Source organism: Cygnus atratus, chromosome 3 (genome assembly GCF_013377495.2).
Source record: "Cygnus atratus isolate AKBS03 ecotype Queensland, Australia chromosome 3, CAtr_DNAZoo_HiC_assembly, whole genome shotgun sequence".
NCBI lineage: Eukaryota > Metazoa > Chordata > Aves > Anseriformes > Anatidae > Cygnus > Cygnus atratus.
In genome coordinates, this window is record NC_066364.1 from 79027063 (window position 1) to 79048073 (window position 21011).

The 21011-nt window shown below is 35.9% G+C and overlaps 1 protein-coding gene across 1 annotated transcript in view; it reads left to right on the forward strand.

Annotated features, from left to right (window-relative positions):
- Positions 1-15320, forward strand: part of MAP3K21 (mitogen-activated protein kinase kinase kinase 21) — a 41927-nt gene extending 26607 nt beyond the window's left edge. Inside the window, exons 5-11 of the mRNA XM_035559133.1 lie at positions 3316-3556; positions 5359-5481; positions 8120-8260; positions 8802-8952; positions 9993-10087; positions 11851-12636; positions 13714-15320. Of these exons, the coding sequence (XP_035415026.1) occupies positions 3316-3556; positions 5359-5481; positions 8120-8260; positions 8802-8952; positions 9993-10087; positions 11851-12636; positions 13714-14138 (1962 nt within the window). The 3' untranslated portion in view covers positions 14139-15320. The remainder of the gene's footprint in view (positions 1-3315; positions 3557-5358; positions 5482-8119; positions 8261-8801; positions 8953-9992; positions 10088-11850; positions 12637-13713) is intronic.
- The last annotated feature ends 5691 nt before the right edge of the window (positions 15321-21011 follow it).

Sequence of the window (21011 nt, forward strand, 5' to 3'; positions counted from 1 at the left end):
TCTTGCAGTATAATTATTGTCCGGTATGTATCATTATTTTTCATTAAGTAGTAGTAGGTGAGGAAGAAGAGAACTGAGATACAGGGACTTGCAGAAGAATTTTTATGAAAGACTTAGTCACTTAAACTTTGATACAATCAAAACCAAAACTTGCATCTTGCAAGTCACTGTCAGCTGTCCATGACCCTTGCGTCTTCTCACCAAACGTCACAAAAGCCATTTGTGGGCTAGTGCCTGCTGGTGGGCCTGATCTTATGGATACCCTGTGGTAATAAAGTGCGTTTGGTTATCAGAATTTGTTGATCACCACTAAGTTCATAGTGTCCTCAATAATAATCTTCCTTCTTTCCGATCTGCATTTTCCTCTGCCCTCTGGTTTTCCCTCTTCCATTTTGCTTCACAGACCTGGACATGTTTATCTGCATGGTCCTCTCTGTCTGCAACAGGCATACGGATTGCTACAGCTGGGCTACGTGCCTCTCTAGCTGTCAGTTTTCTTCCTTTCCAGATGAGTTATAGTACCTCTACGGAGACTAAAGGCTCCTTTTTACTTACTGTGGGGTCACCAGCCACTGCCAAAACCTGCTGTAGGGCCTAGCTCTTTTCCTCCCCTCCAGCAACTGCTCAAACAACCATTTTCTCCTTTTTACTGTGGGAGTAATTGTTATGAGAACAGGCATTCCCATTCACGTTTTTGTTTGTTTTTTTTCTGTAGTCATTAGTCAATTATGAGATTTTTCTACTGAAGGAAACCTCACTGACCAAATTAAGCTGAGGATTAGATAAGTTAGTGCAAAGCTTTCTGAGAAGAGTTGTATTTTTGGTGTAAAAGTGAATTACACTTAATTAGGGAGGGAAAAATATAAAATGAAATTTACTTCTCATCTGACAAAGTAAATGCATCTCCAAAGGCATCTGCCCTAATTAGGTAAACTTGTTAAAGAATGAAAGCATGTAACTTTGACTTAAACAAGGCTTTCAAAAGTTTGTGCTTATTTAATTTGGCACATTATCAGTTTTACTGACAGGTACTTGGGAGAAACTCACGTCTCCGAAGTATTTATAATAATAAAATGAAGAAACAAAACAACAACAGCCCTGTATGGAGTCTTATTCCCTGTGCAAGAGGAACTTCTATAGCTGGAGGAATTTCCTCAAGGGCTTGCTCTAAATGAGTGATGGTGACACCCACTCCAGGAGAAGATCACAATCTTCTTTTGATGAGCATTCTTGAGCAACTTAAATATAGAACTCTTTCCTAGCTTCCTTATAATGGGTGTTTTAATTGTAGAGTGGTGTAGAAACATTGCATAACTAATTGCAGTAAGTCTATCTTTAATTAGTTTATTTGGAAAAGAGTAAATACTAAAACCCTCAATGAAGAAACACTTCCATTTTCCAGATTGTCTACCTTTTCAGTATCTTTTCCTTGTAACCTGGAGCTTTATGTAACCTGGCTTTGAGGACAAGATGTGAATAATCAACAATATCTCCTAATGCTTCATAGTAATAAACATATTTTCTATTTTAAATCTGAAGTACCTTTATTCTAAATTTGAAGTCATGTGGCTTCTGCTTCCAACCCTTGTTTTAGTTTGTCCAGTTTTGACTGAACAGGAGAAGGAGGAAAGTGAGAATTTGCAGTAATTTCTAAACTGTGATCAAATTCCTTTTCTAAAAAACAAACAAACGAAAAAAAAAAACTAAAACTTTACTTGCTGGCATGAAGACAGGCTCCTTTGAATTCCCAAGAGACATAATTATCTTTTACCAAGGTGTGTATGTAAAGCAGATTGGATTTAAGAGGGGGAGGAAAAAAAAAGTTAAAAAAAAAAAAAAAAATATCTGTTGAAACAAGCTCACTTAAAATTAGCAAGCCGCATGAAATGTGTCAATCATTTAAATTAAATTTGAAAACAGTGATAAGCAATGTGTATATGTTAGTTGTAAAGGGAAAAAAAAATCTTTCAGAGGAACAGATACTTCTCGCTGAACCAGAGTTTGATTCAGTGCTAACCTCTTTTTGACATTTATAGTCTTTTAGGCAAGAACAGAGTTTTGGTGTGTTTTTTTTTTTTCCCCTTGAAAGTACCAAAGTGATACTGTTCAGAAACTACCTTATTCAAAGCAAAGTGGGAGATGAAAGAGCAGAATATTTGTTTTATGCTTTCGGTATTTCAATAAAAGCTTGGCATGAGATAAGGGTCTGTGCTAGCATATGACGTTGGTAGATACTGATGACCAGAAGTAGGCAGTCTGCTCTTAAAATAGAAGACTGTACAATGACAAATGAAGGAATTTTAAGTAGGGGGAAAAAGATTATTATATATCTAGAACTTTTAGCATAATCTAATTTCTAATATTTTTTTTATTTTCAATTGAATTTTGATTTCAATCCAGGCAGAATTTACACAATCATATGTTAAAATGAAAACAACTCTCTAGTGAGAAACATACAGTATCAATCACATTGTATCTTCTCCTTTACTCGTAGTCTCTTAAATTTCAGATATATTTATAACAAATTTGGTAAGTTGAAGATTAAGATAGCTGTAACCCTACCATCTTAAAGTTGTTTACCCTTGATAATTTATTTACACTGAAAATTAACAAGCTTCCTCACTCTTGGGGCAGGAGAGGGGGGAAGAGGGAGGGCAAAAGAACAACTATTTCATGGGTTTAATAGTTGGAGAGCCCATGTGGTGTAATTCAGTGGTTAGCCGTTTGATGTTATACAGATACCTGCTGGATTTTAATTAAGAAACAGCTGTCTTCTGTCTTATGACTTGGTTTATCCTATTATACTAATTTTCATTCATTATAATACTGATTGCTTTTCCAGATAGAAAAGTTTTACCTAATACATGGCTGAAAAACAGGAAAGGTTAGGAAAACTGAGATAAATGCATTCACTTGTGTCTTCATCAGGTCATTCTTTTTTGTTTAGTGTGTAGAAGAAACCCTCATGCAATGAGAGAGTCTCTGATGTGACGCAGTTACAGCACGCTTTCTGCTAGTCTGTAAGCTGATAAACTTCGGTTGGTTATGTTGTTTCCATTGCAAGTGCTTACCTAGCTTAAGTAAAGTGACTCAAGTTAAATGCTTGAAAGGAAATCTGTATAATGCTGGTTTGTGTCCCGATGCAGAATCTTGGCTTATGCAGAATGGAGGATGGTCAGGTCATATGTGCATGTGAAATATATATAGTGCATTATGAAAACAGATAAGAAAGTACAACCTTTCTACACTTGACATGTCATTTAATACAGCCTTCACGTTGTTACTTAGTTTCACTTGTGTAAATCTTGTTTTCAGGAGCTTCGATCACGAGAAGAGGAGTTGACAAGAGCAGCTCTTCAGCAAAAATCTCAAGAAGAACTACTTAAGCGCCGTGAGCAACAGTTAGCGGAACGTGAGATTGATGTACTGGAGCGTGAACTAAATATCATGATATTCCAGTTAAATCAAGAGAAACCCAATGTAAAGAAGAGGAAGGGCAAATTCAAAAGAAGCCGGTTAAAACTTAAAGATGGGCACAGAATTAGTTTGCCTTCAGGTTTGCAGTTTTTTTCTAGTTCACAGTATATATTAAATATGCAGGCTTCAATTCCATGGTTAAAATTTTCAGTATTGGATGCTATTTTAATTCATTTCTACACTCTTCTATCCTAATAGTGCACAGGATATGTAAGATTTTTTTTCTTAAAAGAACCACTTTCACATGTTGTATTTTGTGGAGTAGTCCTTATTTCAATTAGAAGAATCTTTCACCTGATTCAGATAGAAATCCTTTGAATCCCAGAGGAAAAGCAAATCAGGAGGGAAAGTCAAAAGATTTGAGGCTGATCTGAAGTTCAGATTTTGCTGTCGTTGTGTTGATAGAAAAGTACCTTTTTATTACATCACAGAACTTTGTAAAATGATCAAATATTACTGTTTGCCTTGAACTTGCCAATACCTAGTGGAAAAAGCAGTTCATACAGACAAAAAATATAAGGAGGTCCAAATCTGTTGCAATACCACTTTTGCAATGGTGGTAGAAGGTCAGACTGTTCTATTGTCAGGGACTGTTCATTTCACCTTATTAATGCTGCCACACGATGGCAATAGAGAAACTCGAGCTTATGTCTGTGATTGGCACGTCTTCACGAGTGGTATTGGTGTCATTGAGCTGTGTTTCTTTCAGTGGTTTCTAGGTCTGCCAGTTTATTGCTAATGCAGTGAGTAACTAATTCCATGTTGTCACAGCATGGACCGAATCATACACCTGGAAGCTGAAAAGACATGTGCATGAATATTTAGAGCAGTTTCAGCTCTAGTGAATACACTTATTTTACCTACTTTAAAAATGATAATAAAAACAGTAACAAAAAATTCACACTACAGACTCCTAGACAAGCACGTCAACTTCTTCAAAACCTGTTTTCAGATGTTGCCTTAGGCTGGATCACAAGCTTAAACTAAACATTTGCTCTTTTTTTTTTTCCTGGCTTTGCCCATTATTTAATTTGAAAAAAGTGAGAAAATAAACAGTTTTTCCAGAATAACACTTAGTTCTTTGTTGTCAAGAATCATTCAAATGAACTTGTCCTTGAGACAGTTCTGTTGTAACAATAGCATACAAACTAATTGCATTGTTGATGGGAATTAGGGAAGAGCATATGGTCAAACTTAATTTCATAACATTTTTCCTGCTTTCCAATATTTATTTTTAATACATAGGTAGAAATAATACAGAATTTGAAATTTGGTGTTTTGTCTGATGTGTTGATGTATGTGACTTCTTTGTTGATGCTACCTTTTATGTTGTACATAAATTACATGTTAAAAAGGAGAAAAAAAAGGCAAGTTTCATTGCTGTGAAGAGTGCCCATCCTCTGTCTATGTTTAACATTAGTATTAGAACAAGCAGTAACCTTTGCTTAATGATCATCTCGGAATTATCTGAATCTAAACTTTGAAATATTCATTGAATATTGATTGATTTGAGATGAAATACTGCAGTATGCCTGTTTAGCTTTTCTTTCGCTCCGTGACAACCAAAAAGATTGAATGATGGCTTGCCATCTGGATATGTCTCAGTTTGGGTCCAGCTGGATGTAGCTACTTTTTTTTTTTGTATTACTGCAAACCTATCATATAGAGTCTGTGAAGGTGTGAAATCCTACCTGTTTGACTCAAGATCTAAATTGTTACATTAAGGGTCAGAGTTTGTCAGCATTTTTAGTATGAACATCTCTTGTGCAGTCAAGTCTAATTCACTATATACTTTAATGGGTTTAAGTAGTACAGCAGTATAATCTCCTGAAGATTCTTTACTTAGAACAATAACACTTTTTTAAAAATTCTCTCTAATAGATTTCCAGCACAAAATAACAGTGCAGGCATCCCCTAATCTGGATAAGAGGAGGAGTTTAAACAGTAACAGTTCCAGTCCATCAAGTAGCCCCACAATAATTCCTCGTCTTCGAGCTATACAATGTAAGTCTCCAATATTTCCGTTTGTTCACTTGGTCAATAAAGAATGTTTGTTTTATATACTCACTGAAACACTGGTGGTAGGATCAGATTTCAGACAGGTTTCTGATTTCCAGGTCACTTAACTTGTTCTAACTTTTGCAAGTTGTTGTTTGGTGAAAGGGATAATCTTGCTAAAATGCTTACTAACTTTCAATAATTCAAAATTATTGTGAATGCTTTGAATCATGTATTTTCTTAATAACTTCAGTAACTCATTTGTAAACTGATGTGGATAAAACAGTAAAGAATCAAAACTGATAATAGCAAAAGGGGAAAACATCATGTTTAGAACCCATGTAAGATAGAAAACAAGCTTTTATTAGATTTATTAAAGTTGCAAAGTTAAATCAATTGTGGACCGTCAAAAAAGTTCAGAGAATGTGGCAGTCTTGTAAGGTAGAAAGGCCAAAGAATCAACCAGTAACTCACCTTGCTCAGGAGAAAAGAAGTAAGCTGTAAGCAAATATAAAAAAAAAAAAAAAAAAAAAAAAAAAAAAAACACAGAAGAAAATAAAGAAGGAATCTTACACTATTTTTTTTTCTGCAGACAAGGTAAAGAAACAAAAACAAAACTAATGGTGCTTGTGTTTGCAGGTCTACGTTATTCCCTGTATACTGATGCCAGAAGGGAATCTGTTTAAGCTAATGTAGTGGAGGTAGCAGTTATGAATTTGGAAGTAAACTTGTCATATTGTTATAGTAAAGCCAACGCTTATATTTGGGAATGCCAAATTCCCAAAGAATTTTGGGAACGTAGAGATGGGTTGCTTTTATACTTTTTAATCTGTTGTGTGAAGTAGATTGTCTGATTATCCATATTTGAAATGGAATGTCACATGAGAGGAAAAACCTTCCAAGTTTCTCTCTTTATAAAACCAGTGGAACACAATTCAGCTTATTGCTTATGGACGGTGGCTGTCTGGCATTGCCAGAGTAGTTTCCTCTGAAGGAAATTATTTGAGAATCTGGGCTGTAACAGAAATGATTGAGGAGGAGAAATTGAAAATTCTTTATTTGAAACCAGCCTGAAACTTTGTTTAAAACTTGGATAGAAACTACATCTCTCTTATTGTTTGGAATATCTATGCTTTATGCAGTCTTTTTCATTAATTACTGTGTAAAGGTAAAATAGTGTCTTTTCTGACAATAGTAATTCACTCCAGTATTTGCTGAACTGTAACTCATAGAGTTTCCTGGCCAAAGACTGTTACTACCCATACATTGTGAGTAATGGAAAGAGGTGGACAAACCCCATCTTGTTTTTCTTAAAGAAAATTTGAGATTGAAGCAAAGTGCATTTTTGGTGCTATTTTTTTTTTCCAAGAAGTTAGCTGATGCAGTGTTTATAATGGTTCCTCCCACCTCCTTCAAAGTGTTGTGGCTGTGGTGGTTTTCCTTGCTTTTTTGTGGATTTTTGTTTTTGTTATCTTTCTGCAGTAAGAAAAAAGGTTTTCTCTTTATGAAATATCATAATTAAATATAAACAAGAATGTCTTGTTTTATCTTTGGTTCTCCTTGCTCTGTATGGAAGTTGGAAATGAAGCAAGTTTCAGGTATTGGCACAAAACTCAAGGGTTTTCTGTTTGTTTTTAATTCATACTCTGTGCATAGCAGTGCCAGTCTAAATCCTAGCATGTGCGCTACGTGCCACTGGAGATTTTTTTTCTTTGAGCAGGCATTGGTATTTGTAGGACTAAAACATACAGGACAACATAAAGGCTCTCCTTTAAAAGAAGCACTCTTCTACTTTTGAATGTGAATCCCTAGGCTTTACCTAAAAGCTTATCAGATCTATCAGGAGTATCTAGGTGAAACAATTTAGCTTCCACACCCATCTGCACCTGTGCAAAATAAATTTTCTTTCCCACAATAATGTTTTATCTTGATTTCACTTCAAAGTGTCTTTCTTTCAAGAAGACTTACTCAAATACAGGTGATTTGAACAGGCATTTCTAACAATTGGTTGCTTGATTGCTTTGCTTTGTCATCAGAGATTCTAACTTCCAAATCTAAATGCTTTTTATTTTAAAATAAAAATCTAGTCAATTGTAAATCTTGTCATAAAACCAAATTCAGCTACTTCTGAAAGCTGTTTGAATTGGGAAGGAGAACCTGTAAGATATACATTCCATAGGCCCCAGAATTACAGTTGAAATATGGGAGTTTAAAGAAGGCAAGTAGTCTGTTTTACTACACAAGAAGTTGAACTGGTGAAAAGGTATATGGTGAGGGAGGAGAATATTCTGCAGTGGTGCAGGAGTGGCAGAAGACCTGGCGTGTAAATGACTGCATCATTAATTATGCTGTTATAACAAGCTAGGTTGTTTCTCTCTTATGTCTCCATCATAGCTGTGAGTGTGCTACATTGATAGCAATTTACTTCTCCAGTTGGCTGCATACCAAAATGTACTTTCTTGGGACTGGTCTTAGAAAGAGGACCCTGTAAACCTTACAGTGAAAACCCTCTATCAAAAGATGCTTAGTGCCTTTTTAGACCCAGACTTTATGACCAAAGCTAAAAATATAAGAAGGGAAACAGATCCCTGTCTGAAACCAGCTTGACTAAGATTTCTACTACATTCTCTTAATTTTTCCTCAGTGATTCCCAAAACAGATACACACACAACTAATGGCCGAAGAAACAGTGTATATGTGTACCAGCAAGATGTAGATATCACAAGTGAATATGAACTTCCCAGTGGGGTTATGAAAAAAGGCAAGATTTCATTATGTTTCAAAGGTGCTGGTTCTGTTAAATTTCACAGCTGACCTGAAGTGACAGACTAAGCATTTAATGAAGAATTGACACTTTAAAAATATGATCTGTTTGGATTTACTGAGAAAGAAAGCATTAATCTTTCTCACATTGGAATATCCTGTTTCATTTGATAAGTTGTTCCACAGCATATATTTTCGTCATTGGAATTTAAGTGCTCAGTCTAATTCACTTGTCTGAATTACCTAAATATAAGGCTCTCAGTTAAAGGAAGCATGGAAAATATGATCATATTGTGGCTTTGTCTTTAATTTGGGTGTCTTCTCAGCTCATAAATTACTTTGCTTGCTTGCTCATCTTTTTGCTTCACTGCAGCTTGCGTGGTGGTTTTTGTAAAAGAAGAAAGTCTCAAATTTTGTTTACTCCTCTTTGTGTTACTGTGTCAGAACAATTTTGCAGTAAAGAAAAGAGTTCTGTCAAAATATTTCGTTTTTTTAATAAAACTGCTTGCGTGTTTTTTTTTTGTAGAGTCTAGTTTTATTTTATTTTTTAATCCAATCTCTAGTAACTTCAGATGAAAGTAACAGAACCTGGGGAAGGAGCACAACTTATCACCAAGAAGAGTTTGAAGATGTGAAGAGAAATTTTAAAAAGAGAGGTTGTACATGGGGACCAAGTTCAGTTCAAACAAAGGATCGTGCAGATTGTAAGGACAAGTATGTCTACTACATTTTGTTTGATAATACTAAGTGTCCTTGGAAACTGAATCACTAATGTAGGTAGCAAGCAAGTTTTGTACTCTATAGTTGTAGCCAAAACTCAGTCCTACCTTTTTTTTTAATTTAGGAACTATGATAATGATGAGTAGCTCTCCCAAGTAGAGTTGAGGATAAAATGTTTACTTGTCTTAATGTTTTTTGGCTCTTATGTATAACCCTCTGTCTGTAGTTTTTGAGACTTAAAACATACTGGGATGCTGAACTACTAATGCATACAAGGCGTTCATGGCTTCTCTGTCTTTCTCGCCCTTCCTCAGACTGGCTTGAGGAACTGCAAGCATAGTAACCAGTGGGCTCTTCCAATACAATTAAGTAAGAGTGACTTTGTGTACCTGAGACACAGTGCACACGAGCAACATCGTTCACACTGACAAACATAGGGTGAAAGAGTTCTAAAAATCAGTTGAACATGTTTAATTAATTTTCTCTCATTGCTGAAAACAGGAGATTAGCTGTTTTCTAGTGAGAGAGTTCCTTTTGCATCTAGCATGTATAATTACTTTAATGCATCTTTTTTTTGTGGAGTCATGCACTCATTTACCTGGTTGCTAACCTGGTTGGTTCCAGACCATCTATTGAAACTGGCTTTATGATATTTTTGTTTCTTTGAAAGTCACTATGTATAATAAATTTCTGTTATTTGTGTCAGTTTGAGACAGTGAACATGTTGTCCCAGTTTTCACCAACTTTTGTTCATTAGGTAGCCAAGGCCTATTTTTCATTGTTTTCCTTTTTCAGCTATTATGTCCTGAAATATTCATGTTAGAATAAATTCCTGATCCTAAGTCATATATCAATTTATAGTCATATGACTGTGCTATTTATTACCTTTTTTTATACTTTGGGAAGCTTTACTGTTTTCAAGTTATGTACTACATCTTTGTAGTTTAAAAAGAAAGATATTGTAGTGCTTTTCTGTCAAAGTATATATAAGCATGATATCTTCTGCAATATCAAAATAACTATCGTTATTTCAGAATAAGACCCCTTTCAGATGGCAGCAACCCTTGGTCAACCCTTGTAATGAAAAATCAGAAGGGTGTTCCTTTAGCTTCACTATTTGTGGACCAAGGTAAGAGCTATTTTTGAAAAAGTGAAAGTTGCCATATGATGGCATTAAGTCTATCTTCAGTGGTATAGAGCCCATTGTTCAAGTTCCTTAAGGATTATGCAGATTATTAAGAGTTATGCTACAGATACTATTCCTATGGGGGGGAAAAAAATAAGAACAAAAACCAAACCTATCTATAACAAAACTAAGTGGTATAATCTTTACCTTTCCGTCGTTAGCAGCTAACAAATAGATACAGGTTTGTGAGATCTGCTCTGTCACAGGTTTTTTCCAAGTTTTTGAGTTAATAGGCTGATTTGTGTGTTAAGTCTGCAGTCACTGCTTTGTAGCTTCTTTTGTAAAGAAATACCCAAATCAGTAACTGTCTTGACATTTAAATGATCATTAATGACTTTTTTTTAAAATTGTTGGGGGCTTCGGCATAGGCAGGGAAAAAATGCAGTAAGTTAAAACCTGTAAGCCATGATATATTTCCAGATGTTTGTTACATGTTTTTTTTTTTAATGATGGTTATTCTCTAAATTTTCATGAAAAAATAGGTGGATTTTAAATCTCGGTCATTTAGGCAACACTTTGGGATTTACAGGAAATCACAAGGAAAAATCAGGGACATAATAGCATTTAATATAAGCAAAATGTTGCTTTTTATGTCCATTCCTATAGTGTGCTGTACCTATACAATATTCATAATCATTTTCATGCTTGCACATACTTTCTATAACACAGATTCTCTTAACTGAGAAAATAAAGTTAACTATCTGAGAAGACTTACTATCGTGGGGGGAAAAACCCAACAAACCGTGATATAACTTGGTGTCCATAGCAGCTGGTAGATTTGCACCAGCTGGAAGTGGGAATGGCAAGCTGCTTGGACACTGCTTTTCTCCTTAGAAAAAAGGCATTTTCATCTTCCTATATGCTGGTAGGGGTATAAAACAAGGCATCACAGAAAGCAATTTTAAAGTTTTATTAGCTTACTATTAAACCCCTACGCATAGAAGGTTATGCAAGTTTACATATTTGCATTTCAAATATTTCCATGTTTACTCTCTACCGTTCAGTAGTTTACAGTGGAATAACACATGCAAGTCAAATTCCACCTTTCTTTTTATTTGTCATTAGATGTGAAATGTCAAATTTGCTCTTTACTTTAGATCACCATGACCTAATGAATTAATTGGAAAAATTCAATGGATTTTGTAACGTGGCTCAATTGGAAGTGTTGTAAAGAAACTGTTGCAGATCTCATCTCTCAGTTTGTGTATACTAAATCATTTTACAGTAATGTATGCACAGGAATATTTTTCATGTTGTTTGAAAAGCACTACCAAAGCTGTGCAAACACAATATCTGCTTTTCAGCTGTGGTGTAACTTTTGGAAGATATATTTTGCCTTTTTAAAAATAAAACTCAGTCTTCCAATTCTGGAAAACACAATTTCTTCACAATTAGCTTATGTACTCAGGAAGATTGGTTGCAAATTTCTTCTACTAGGGTTTGCTTTTGAGTTGCTGAAAGTATGATATTATAGTGAAATGGTTCTTCTGCTATTTTAAAGACTATCCAGAGAATTTGAAAAGGTTAGGCTAAGGATGTGTTTCTGATTGTTACAATGTGAGTCTCTGAACTTCTGACCACATCTAAAGGGGGTATACAGCGTATCTCAAGATTAATACTTGCAAGTAATAGAAAATCCTAGTGTATATATGCAGGCATGCATAACAGCTGAATTGTATTCTTAAAGTATATTGTAATGTTTTTAGGTGTATGTACTGATAAGAGACTTCTTCCTGAAGGTTTGGACAGTAAAAGACCAAAGCCAATTAAGTTGCCAAATCAGGCCTATATTAATCTACCTCTTTGGAAGGATGATCAAGGAGAGAATACACCAGAGCACGAGAGCTTTGAAGAAGGAACCTCTGCTAGTTCTACAAATAGTACTCCTCAAATGACACCTACAAACAGTCTGAACAGAACGATGCAGAAAAAGAAGACTGATTCGGTGCTTTATGGGTGTGCAGTCCTCCTTGCATCTGTTGCCCTGGGCTTGGATATTAGAGAGTTGAACAAATCGCAAGGTCCAGAGGAGCTCTTGCCTAAAGATGAGAAGAAGAAACGTGATGGACTATTTCAGCGTGCTTCAAAATTTCGCAGGAGTGCCAGCCCTACAAGACTGCAGTCCAAGAAAGAGGAAACAAGTATTCCATCCTTAAATCCAGCTGTAAATACTGTGAATCTTCTCTCTATGCCCTCCATTTCCACAAAATGCCTACTTCAGTCTGACAGTGAAGATGCATTTATAAGCAATGTGCTTGGTGATTGCAATCCACGGAGTTCTAATGACGACTTTTCATCTGAAACTTATGAAAGTAAGAGAGAACAGAGAATACAGCTGGCTCCTAACACAGTTTCTACGCGATTAAAAAATCGGCCTTTCAATCTGTGTCTGCAACAAGAATCTGAAAATGCGCCAAATGATTCCTCAATGAAGTTCCGTGTATTGGGTCACAGACGAACCTTATCAGATGGGAACAATTTTCAGACCACAGGTGGGTAATTGAGAATTTCAAACGTGGGGAATTGTTAAGTATAGAAACAGAAAACATACGGAAACTAACCGTTTAGTAATGAGTCACTAGATCTTTATTACATTGTCAAGTGTTAGCTCACCAATCATAACTGTATGTGGGTAAATCCTCAGTGTCTGAACCCCGTGTTAAGCTACCTGCCTTGGAATAGGATCCTATTACATTGTTGGTATTGTGAAGGTTTCACTGGAAAAGATGCTTTATTTTTCTCAAGTATTGCAAAAATAGGTTTTACTAGTCTTTTTATGTCAGTGATAACCTGCTGTTTGTGAAATGTACAATGGCAGCGTTATTTCACAATGGTGAAATAAATTGAAGTTACGTTGTCAACTGCATGCATTTTGTGGTTTGGGGACTTCATGAGACTGAGAAACATATACTTGTTTCAAAGTCTGTGTAAGTGAGGAAACTCTCATCATTTTGACACTGCACATTTTTAACTTCAAGAAAAGCAAATCTGGTAAGTTTTGAGTTGCTTGCTTCACCTAGGAATTCTGTCACATACTCCACAAATCCTTAAGTTGTCAATAAAAATAGAAGCGGAGAAAAAAAAGTCTTTAAATTTGCTTACTATGTCAATGGATAAGTTCATGATTAATGACTTTTTGAAAATAACAGAAGTTCTGAATTTCAGTAGTCATGTTCTGTAGTGGCCTAAGTGTAATATTCTTTATGGTACTCTATGCGTATGTAATTATTCATAATAACTTGACAAATTTGGGCAGCTGTATTCCACTATTAATATTCATCCAATTAATGGATGTTTAATACCTTCTCTTTCTTTTGTAACAGTGAAATATAAATTGTTATGGCCTGTAGCAGAAAGTATAGATGGAAGAGTTAAATGAGTAATGCTAATCCTTACAAGAGATTCCCCACAAATGTATATGAGCCTCTTAATCTTTTTTGACCGGGGGGAAAAAAACACACTAATGCTTATGGTAACCCAGTTTTACAAATGTCAATGAAATCAAGGAGACACATGGTTTAAATTCTTTCTTTTGTTTGTGTGTTTGTTTGGCCTTTCCATTCCGCTAGCTAATGGATTTGCTTCAACCAATGATGTCTCCAAGTTGCCCATTCTGTCAGTTACTGGAACTCTACATTCTCCATCTCTTCAACAAAGAAGCAATCACAGTGGTATTTCAATAGAAAAACAAAGAGCTATCAATATTATACCAAGGCCTCGACCTTCTTCTATAAGAAGTAAAATTGATTCATGGCAGATTATCCCACGTATTAATAAACCAAATTCTAAAGACCCTGAATGTTCAGAAGGCAATACAGATCCAGATGTTAACTTCTTGTCAGATACTGAGGAAAGAACTAACTGCCACATGCCTTCATTACTTGATATTGATGTGGAAGGTCAAAATAGAGACTGTACTGTACCTTTATGTAGAATGAAGAGCAAAACTTGCCGGCCATCTATATATGAACTGGAAAGAGAGTTTCTGTCTTAAGTGCCTTTTTAAAATGTTTGCTTTTTAAAGGAGAACAAATATAAAATTCTTGTCCATCTAATGCTTTGTGCTGCTGTTTTCTGATGTACTGTGACAAGTAGTACCAAAATTATTAAAATGGGCAGCTAATTAAGAAACTATAATAGGTGCCTATTTCAAATATTCCTTGGAATCCCAACTAGTAATTCTACAAGCACAATGCTGCAAAATAGTTTTCTAGATGAAGTTGCTGAGCGTATTTTGAATGATTAAAATAACGTATCCACTTCCTTTTGCAGTGTCACATACATTTTCCTTCCTTTTTGAATCTTTTATTATTAGAAATTTAACTTTTGCACACTGAAAAACTGAACAACGTACAATAATGTCATATTCAGTCAAAAAGCGTTTCACATAAATGGGGATTATCCGCAGCTACCCTCTAGGCCCTGTAGAATTTGGGAAGGGGGCAGGGATTAAGATGCCAGTGTAGAAGTTCACTCTATTAAATGCCTCATTTCTTTGTAGCCTGTTACACTGGAATTGGTTAAGGACCAGCAGCTGCATTTGCAGTCTTTGTCCTTGGTTTTGGAGAGAACTTTCAACTGTGTGCATTAGTTTCTCCAGAAAGTTGTACTGCTTGTATAAACACCTAGGTTTCAGCCACCATATCAATTTGAGAGGGTAAACTTTAGTATTTTGATTGGATTAAAGGTATTTGACATACTTTCTAATGTGAAACAACATTCCTGGTAGGTAAGGATACACTGGAATGTAAATATTTGTACTCTTAACTTTTTGAAGATTGCAGTGTTTGCACTGAAAAAAATATTCTTGGTTTGGGATTTTTTTTTTGCTTGTGATGGAGGGGGTTGTGCACCCCTTTCCGCCCCCCCCTCTTTTTAAAAAACATAAATGCTGCACCTTGTATTGGGAAAAGTCGATGGGGTTAAGGATGACTGTTTTTTGCTTTTAAGTGATATAACTGCATTTTACTGCACTCAGATTTTAGAGCAGCGAAAACGAATTAAATTAAATTGAAAAAAAGTAATATTACCTCAAGTTACTACTGATTGCCCAGTTATTCATATTTAGGAATTAAAGGGCAGAAAGAGATGTTCTTAACTGTTTTTCAGGGACAGAAAGGTTACAGGAAGTTCCAGGTTGTTAATTGTGGTGAGAGGGACATTTAACCTTGATTTCAAAAAAAAAAAAAAAAAAAAGTTTTTTTTTTTTTCAGTTTCACTAAGTGAATAAGTAAAACCAAGTGTACGGTCTACTTTGTCTCATGAATGCATTTCTAGAATTAAAGGAATATCTCTTATATTCCAGTATTTGAAATCTTAATTTTGCATATCATTTGACAAATAGTTTTCATAAGTAAAGTTAGATCATGTTAGAATAAAACTACCATGTTCTCCTCAGAACAGTGTTTTGCTGAGGCCTTTGTTTTATATGTTCTTCTTTGCTCTGGGGTCTGGGATTTCAGTTGTTAAATAGAATACACGATTACTTAAAAGCTTCAAAGCCAAGGAATTAAAAAAGAAAGTTTCCATTCTAAGACTGGTATGCAGTATGCTGATTACCTTGAGAATGACAGATAAAATTGCACATACAAAATCATGAATTCTTAATCATGCAGAGCAGAACACAGACGTGTAACTTCCCAGGTCTCGAAGTGAGAATAGAAAAGGATTTCCTTAAAGTATTATTTTTACCAAAAGTAAAGACATAACCACTAGTTGTCTGTAAAGCTAGATGCATGCATAGCAGATTAAGTTATTACATTATGTCCAAACATGTTTTTATTTCAGTAATCTTAGTTCATTGTCAACATGATTCAAGTTGCATGCTGTTCTTTGACTTTTCTTTAAACTCAATTTCATCAGACTACTTAGTAGATGAAATCTATTCCAATTATAATACAAAATGTTTTCATAAAGCAGTCAATTATGTAATGCACATGGATCAAATCTTAAATATAGTTTGCTAGCAGATTTATCTTCAGGGCATAATTAGAAATGTGAAACACTGTGTATTTCAACTCTTTCTTGATCAATTATTCCGATGCAACACTGAGAGAAAAGGAGTTGATTGTATTACACGTTTCTGAAGGAAGTATCTAGGTTTGGCTTTCTACAGGAAAATCTCAGGTGCTGAAGTAATTTTGACCTATAAACTTTTGTTCTCTACTTTAAAAGGTTTATATCACTGTGGAATTTTGCACCCTACATCTTGTAATCAGTAGTATCAGCATAAAAAGCCCTTTGTGGAATCTATTATTTTCACTTATCAGTGGCTTATCTCTTTTGTTATTAAACAGAAATTTCTATTTCTGTTCCGTGGATAATTTTGCATGAGAACAGCTCATATGTTATGACTGGCCTGGCGTATTATAACTAGTCTAGAAATATGTATTCCACCTCTCATTCTGAGAGAGTTTAGGTAAGCCATCTCAAATGTGTTTCTTTTGTTATATAGCCTTTTTAAGCTATCATTGTTTTTCATAGTTTCATAGGCCAGTCTTCACTGAAATTAAAAGAGAAAAAACACTGCAATCATGGTTTAGCAGTCTCTGTTTCACTTGTCACCAGAAAAACTTTTTGTAAAGGTATGGTACTCTGGTGTGCATTAAGTGATCTGTCTTGGTTAAAGGTGTATTTATTTCAACATAGGTTAATGGTCTGACCAAATGATAAACTGTGTTGATTGTTTTAGCATAAAACCGAAGGTGCTCACGTAACAAAGATGAACACTTGACATGCTGTTTTACAAGACCTGATGATTATAATGTTTTTATTAAAAAAATAAAGAAATGTTTTGTAGCTATTGTATTGCAAAGTGACCTGGATTTTCTTGAAAAAGATATTTTAATGCTATCTTAACTCGTACAAAGGAGTTCTCCAGGGAGTAACAAGGAACTGAAGACTATGGCCAGCCTGTTCTTGGAACATTTGAATGCGATTGTTACTGTAAGATTAATTATCCAGCACAGTAATATGAATGTTCCTGTAATTTCTTGCAGTTGGTGTGGGCAGAATCCTATGGTGTATGCTTGTTCTTTCTTTTGTGTGAACGTACTTCTTTTGATGCTTTTAACAATGGTGGCTGGGTATCTTAGAATCATTAAGGTTGGAAAAGACCTCCAAGATCATCTGGTCCAACCATCATCCTACTACCAATATCACCCACTAAACCATGTCCCTAAGCACCATGTCCAACCTGTAGAGGAGGTATGGCAGTAGATGTAAATAAATTCTGCATCTGATTCAGCATCAAGAGTACAGGTAAGGATTATTTATTTATTTATTTATTTAAGAAAATGAAGCCTTTTTTTTTTTTTTGTAATAGTTTCTATCACTGCCTTTTGTTAACTTCCTTTTTCCTTTTCCCCATGGGCTTATTAGCCTATCTTTGGGTAGGGAGGTGAGGAAGTATCTGTTTGCACAGTAGCAACAGGCACCATAATAATTTCTAGCGATGCAGTGAAATTCAAAGCTTTAAGGCCTGTCTTACAAACGCATGCCTGTGCGATTTCAGTGAGGCTGCATAGCTAACAACTATTCATGTGGCCAGTGAGTGTCAGTATAGAGCCCAGAGGGGAATACTTATAAGCCAAGCTGCACAGGCCATTTATTTTATAGGCAGTGTTACAACAGTAATATTAAGATCTGCATACAAGAGTGTGACAAGGGAAAAGATCCTGTCTCTCATTAGCCGCCTCTTAATATAACTAGTTAGATTACTACGGTGCATGCAGCATGAGACTTTATCTAGTACATTTTTTGATGTGAGTTAAGGGTGTTTAAGGTTTTGTAGCTTTAGATATTCTAAACTAATGCCAGAGAGTCCTTGCAAGTATGTAAGGGGCTTTTTTCTGATCGTAAGTGAAAATGAGCAAACCAAACTTCAGTTAAACATCTCAATGCTGTTAGAAATCCAGTATCTTCTATGAGCTGTTAGTTGATAGCTTTCTTTCTTAGAATCACAGAATATCCTGAGTTGGAAGGGACACACAAGGATCCTTGAGTCCAACTCCTGACCCTACACAGGACCACTCAAAAATCAGACCATATGTCTGAGAGCGTTGTCCAAATGCTTGAACTCCAGCAGGCTTGGTGCTGTGACCACTGTCTCAGGGAGCCTATTCGGTGCCTTAGACAAAAGCTTTTTCTTCTGATAGTATGGAGAACAGATACACAGAGCTATGTGAGTAGGATGGATTTACTCATCTGTTTCACAGAATTGCTTAGGTCGGAAGAGGCCTCTGGAGATAATATAGTCTGCCCCCACCCCCTGCTCAAGTAGGGTCAGCTTGAGCAGGTTGCTCAGGACCATGTCCAGTCAAGTTTTGAATATCTCTACAGATGGAGACTTAAGAACCTCTCCACAGAGAGAAAGAATAGGACTATTCATTCCCCTCGCAGTTCTGTAAAGCATGTGAATAATTCAAAAGTTCCTAACCTCCTTTTTATGGCAGACAGGATTAGGCAATAAAATTTTATGAAGCCTTTTTACTCTTCTGCCTTCCAGATTAAAAGTGATGTTTGTTGTTTCTGTTATCAGGCAGAAAAAATGGCATCTAAATGCTATCAAGATTCGGAGGGGCACAAGATTTTCCCAGGTGTGATGGAGAGGTAGTCATGCTAGGAAGCAGATGGATCAAGCATCAAGTGTATCTGCCAGCAGTCTAGGTAAGTCAAAGACATCACATATATTGTCCAGTGACGCTAAGCTATTTTGAGTGCGTTGTTCCTGAAAGTGCTGGATTATCTTTTACAGGCTATTTCAAGGGGCAGGGTATTCACCCAAAGGCAATCCACTGGTCAGATGCACTCTTAACTCTTAGAGAAATGAATATGCGTCTCCTGCTTATGCAAGTGCCATCTGAAATGTTTAAGGCAGAGCTGATAATGGTGTTTCTGTCAGCCATGGTAGTTCTCATCAAAATGCCTACTTTTCTCACTGAAGAACACCTGAAATGATTCCTACTGCTCCCTTCTTAGTAGTGAAAATCTTCATCGCCAAGGCCCTGGTTGCTTCTCATTTGGGATGCAGCTACCTGATGGCTGGCTCCTGGGACTGGAGCAGAGACACCCTATTTTACCCAGTTGTTAGACAGATGGTTGCAAGCAAGGGAACAGTCTTGTCTTATCACAGGGAAACTGTTTATCCCTCCAATAGCTAGAAGTTTTCTGCTTCTAACTATTAATGGGGTTAGGGTTTTTGATTGTACCTTAGCCAATTTAGACCCAGCAGAAGTGTTTTTTTTTTTTATCATGGGTGCCCTCCTGTGGTTAAGCAAATTCTGCTGTTTTTATAGATCCAGACCACTAAGAGAGATACCTGTACTGATGTTATCTATAGCTAGAAGATCTAAAGAACAGATACTGTCTATAATAATATCACATTGGATAACTGACTGTGTAAGGCATATTGAGGGCATCATAGCATGTGGCCACCACCTATGATGTCTATAGCAAGTTGGAGGACTCTACAGAATATATTCGTTCAGGCTTGCAGAGTTGCCATGTGAAACTCTTTCCAGAGTTATGCTAAGAATTAAATAGTATATTTAGGAGAAGAATGTGCCTGAGACCATTTATTTATGTATTAGGGATCCTGAATCTCTTCCAGGATATCTGGGGTACTCTGTGGTTGTGCATTACATGTTTGTAGATACTAAAAGGAAAGATTCTCTTTTACCTGTAAATATTTTCCTAGATGCTTTTTAGGTATTTTTCTCCCTTTACCTTTAAAACCTCTTAAGACTTTCAGAGCCTTGAAGGAAGAAGGGTGGACACTGCTATTTCTATCTGGCTGCATGTGAACCAAACAGAGGGGTCTGGCTTATGTGTCCCCCAACAGATGTTGCTGAAGGTAGTTCTCTGACAAAAAGCATGAACGATTTTCAAAAAAGAAAGTCATCTTTTTTTTTTGATTGATTATAGTGCTTGTTTTGTTGGTTTTTTTTTGATACCTTAATGGGATCTGAGTATTTTTTTCCTTGTTTATAGATAGATAGATAGATAGATAGATATATATATATACACATTATTTTTTTTTTTTAGTACCTGAGGAAGTTGGGATAGGATGAGGCTGGGTTACAGTTGAAGGAAGCCTAGGTAGGGAAGTTTTGTCTCTTTCTGCTTTTGTATATATCCTGATCTAATTTTATCTGCTAACATCGAAAAATAAAAACATAAGATCCTGTAATCTGCAAAAACCTTCACTGTAAAACAAAGTACATTTAAAAAAAAAAAAATACCAGTTCATGATGAAGAACGAGAAGCAGTGAGATTACTGAGATACCCATAGTGCATACAAAAGTCTATTAATGTCTGTATCTTGTAATGCAAGCTGACTAGCTTTTCTCCTTTAAAGGAAACTTGGAGGTATTGTTTCACCATGGTTTCCAGTTCATTATAACATGGTTGAACCTTTAATTTCATATTGTGGACAACGTCAAAAGATGTTCTGCAGACATCATCTGATGTTGTTCATGGTGTTTGCACTGATGTAGTTGCTACATCAAGGGGCAGCAAAACGTGTTCTCTTCTTGCCCTCTGCATGTGTAGGCACTGTGTCACTCTTGACTCAAATTTTCTCTTTTTAGCAAATGCTGATGTGTTTCCTAGGTCTTTTTTGTTTTTTTTTTAACCAGTTTCTCTGAAGTCTGTTTCTTTCTATTTCTGGAGGTATGCCCAGGAATTTGGTTCAGGACTTCTTAGGATGGATTGATCCCATAGATCAATCTGCTTTCATCAAACAGCTCTGTTTCTGTGGTAGGAGGCACCACTGAGATGTTTACTTATTTTCGTTTTAACAGTGGTGCCCCTACTGTAAAAACACATCAGCTCTCCCAAGTTTACAGATAGATTTATCGTATTCCAC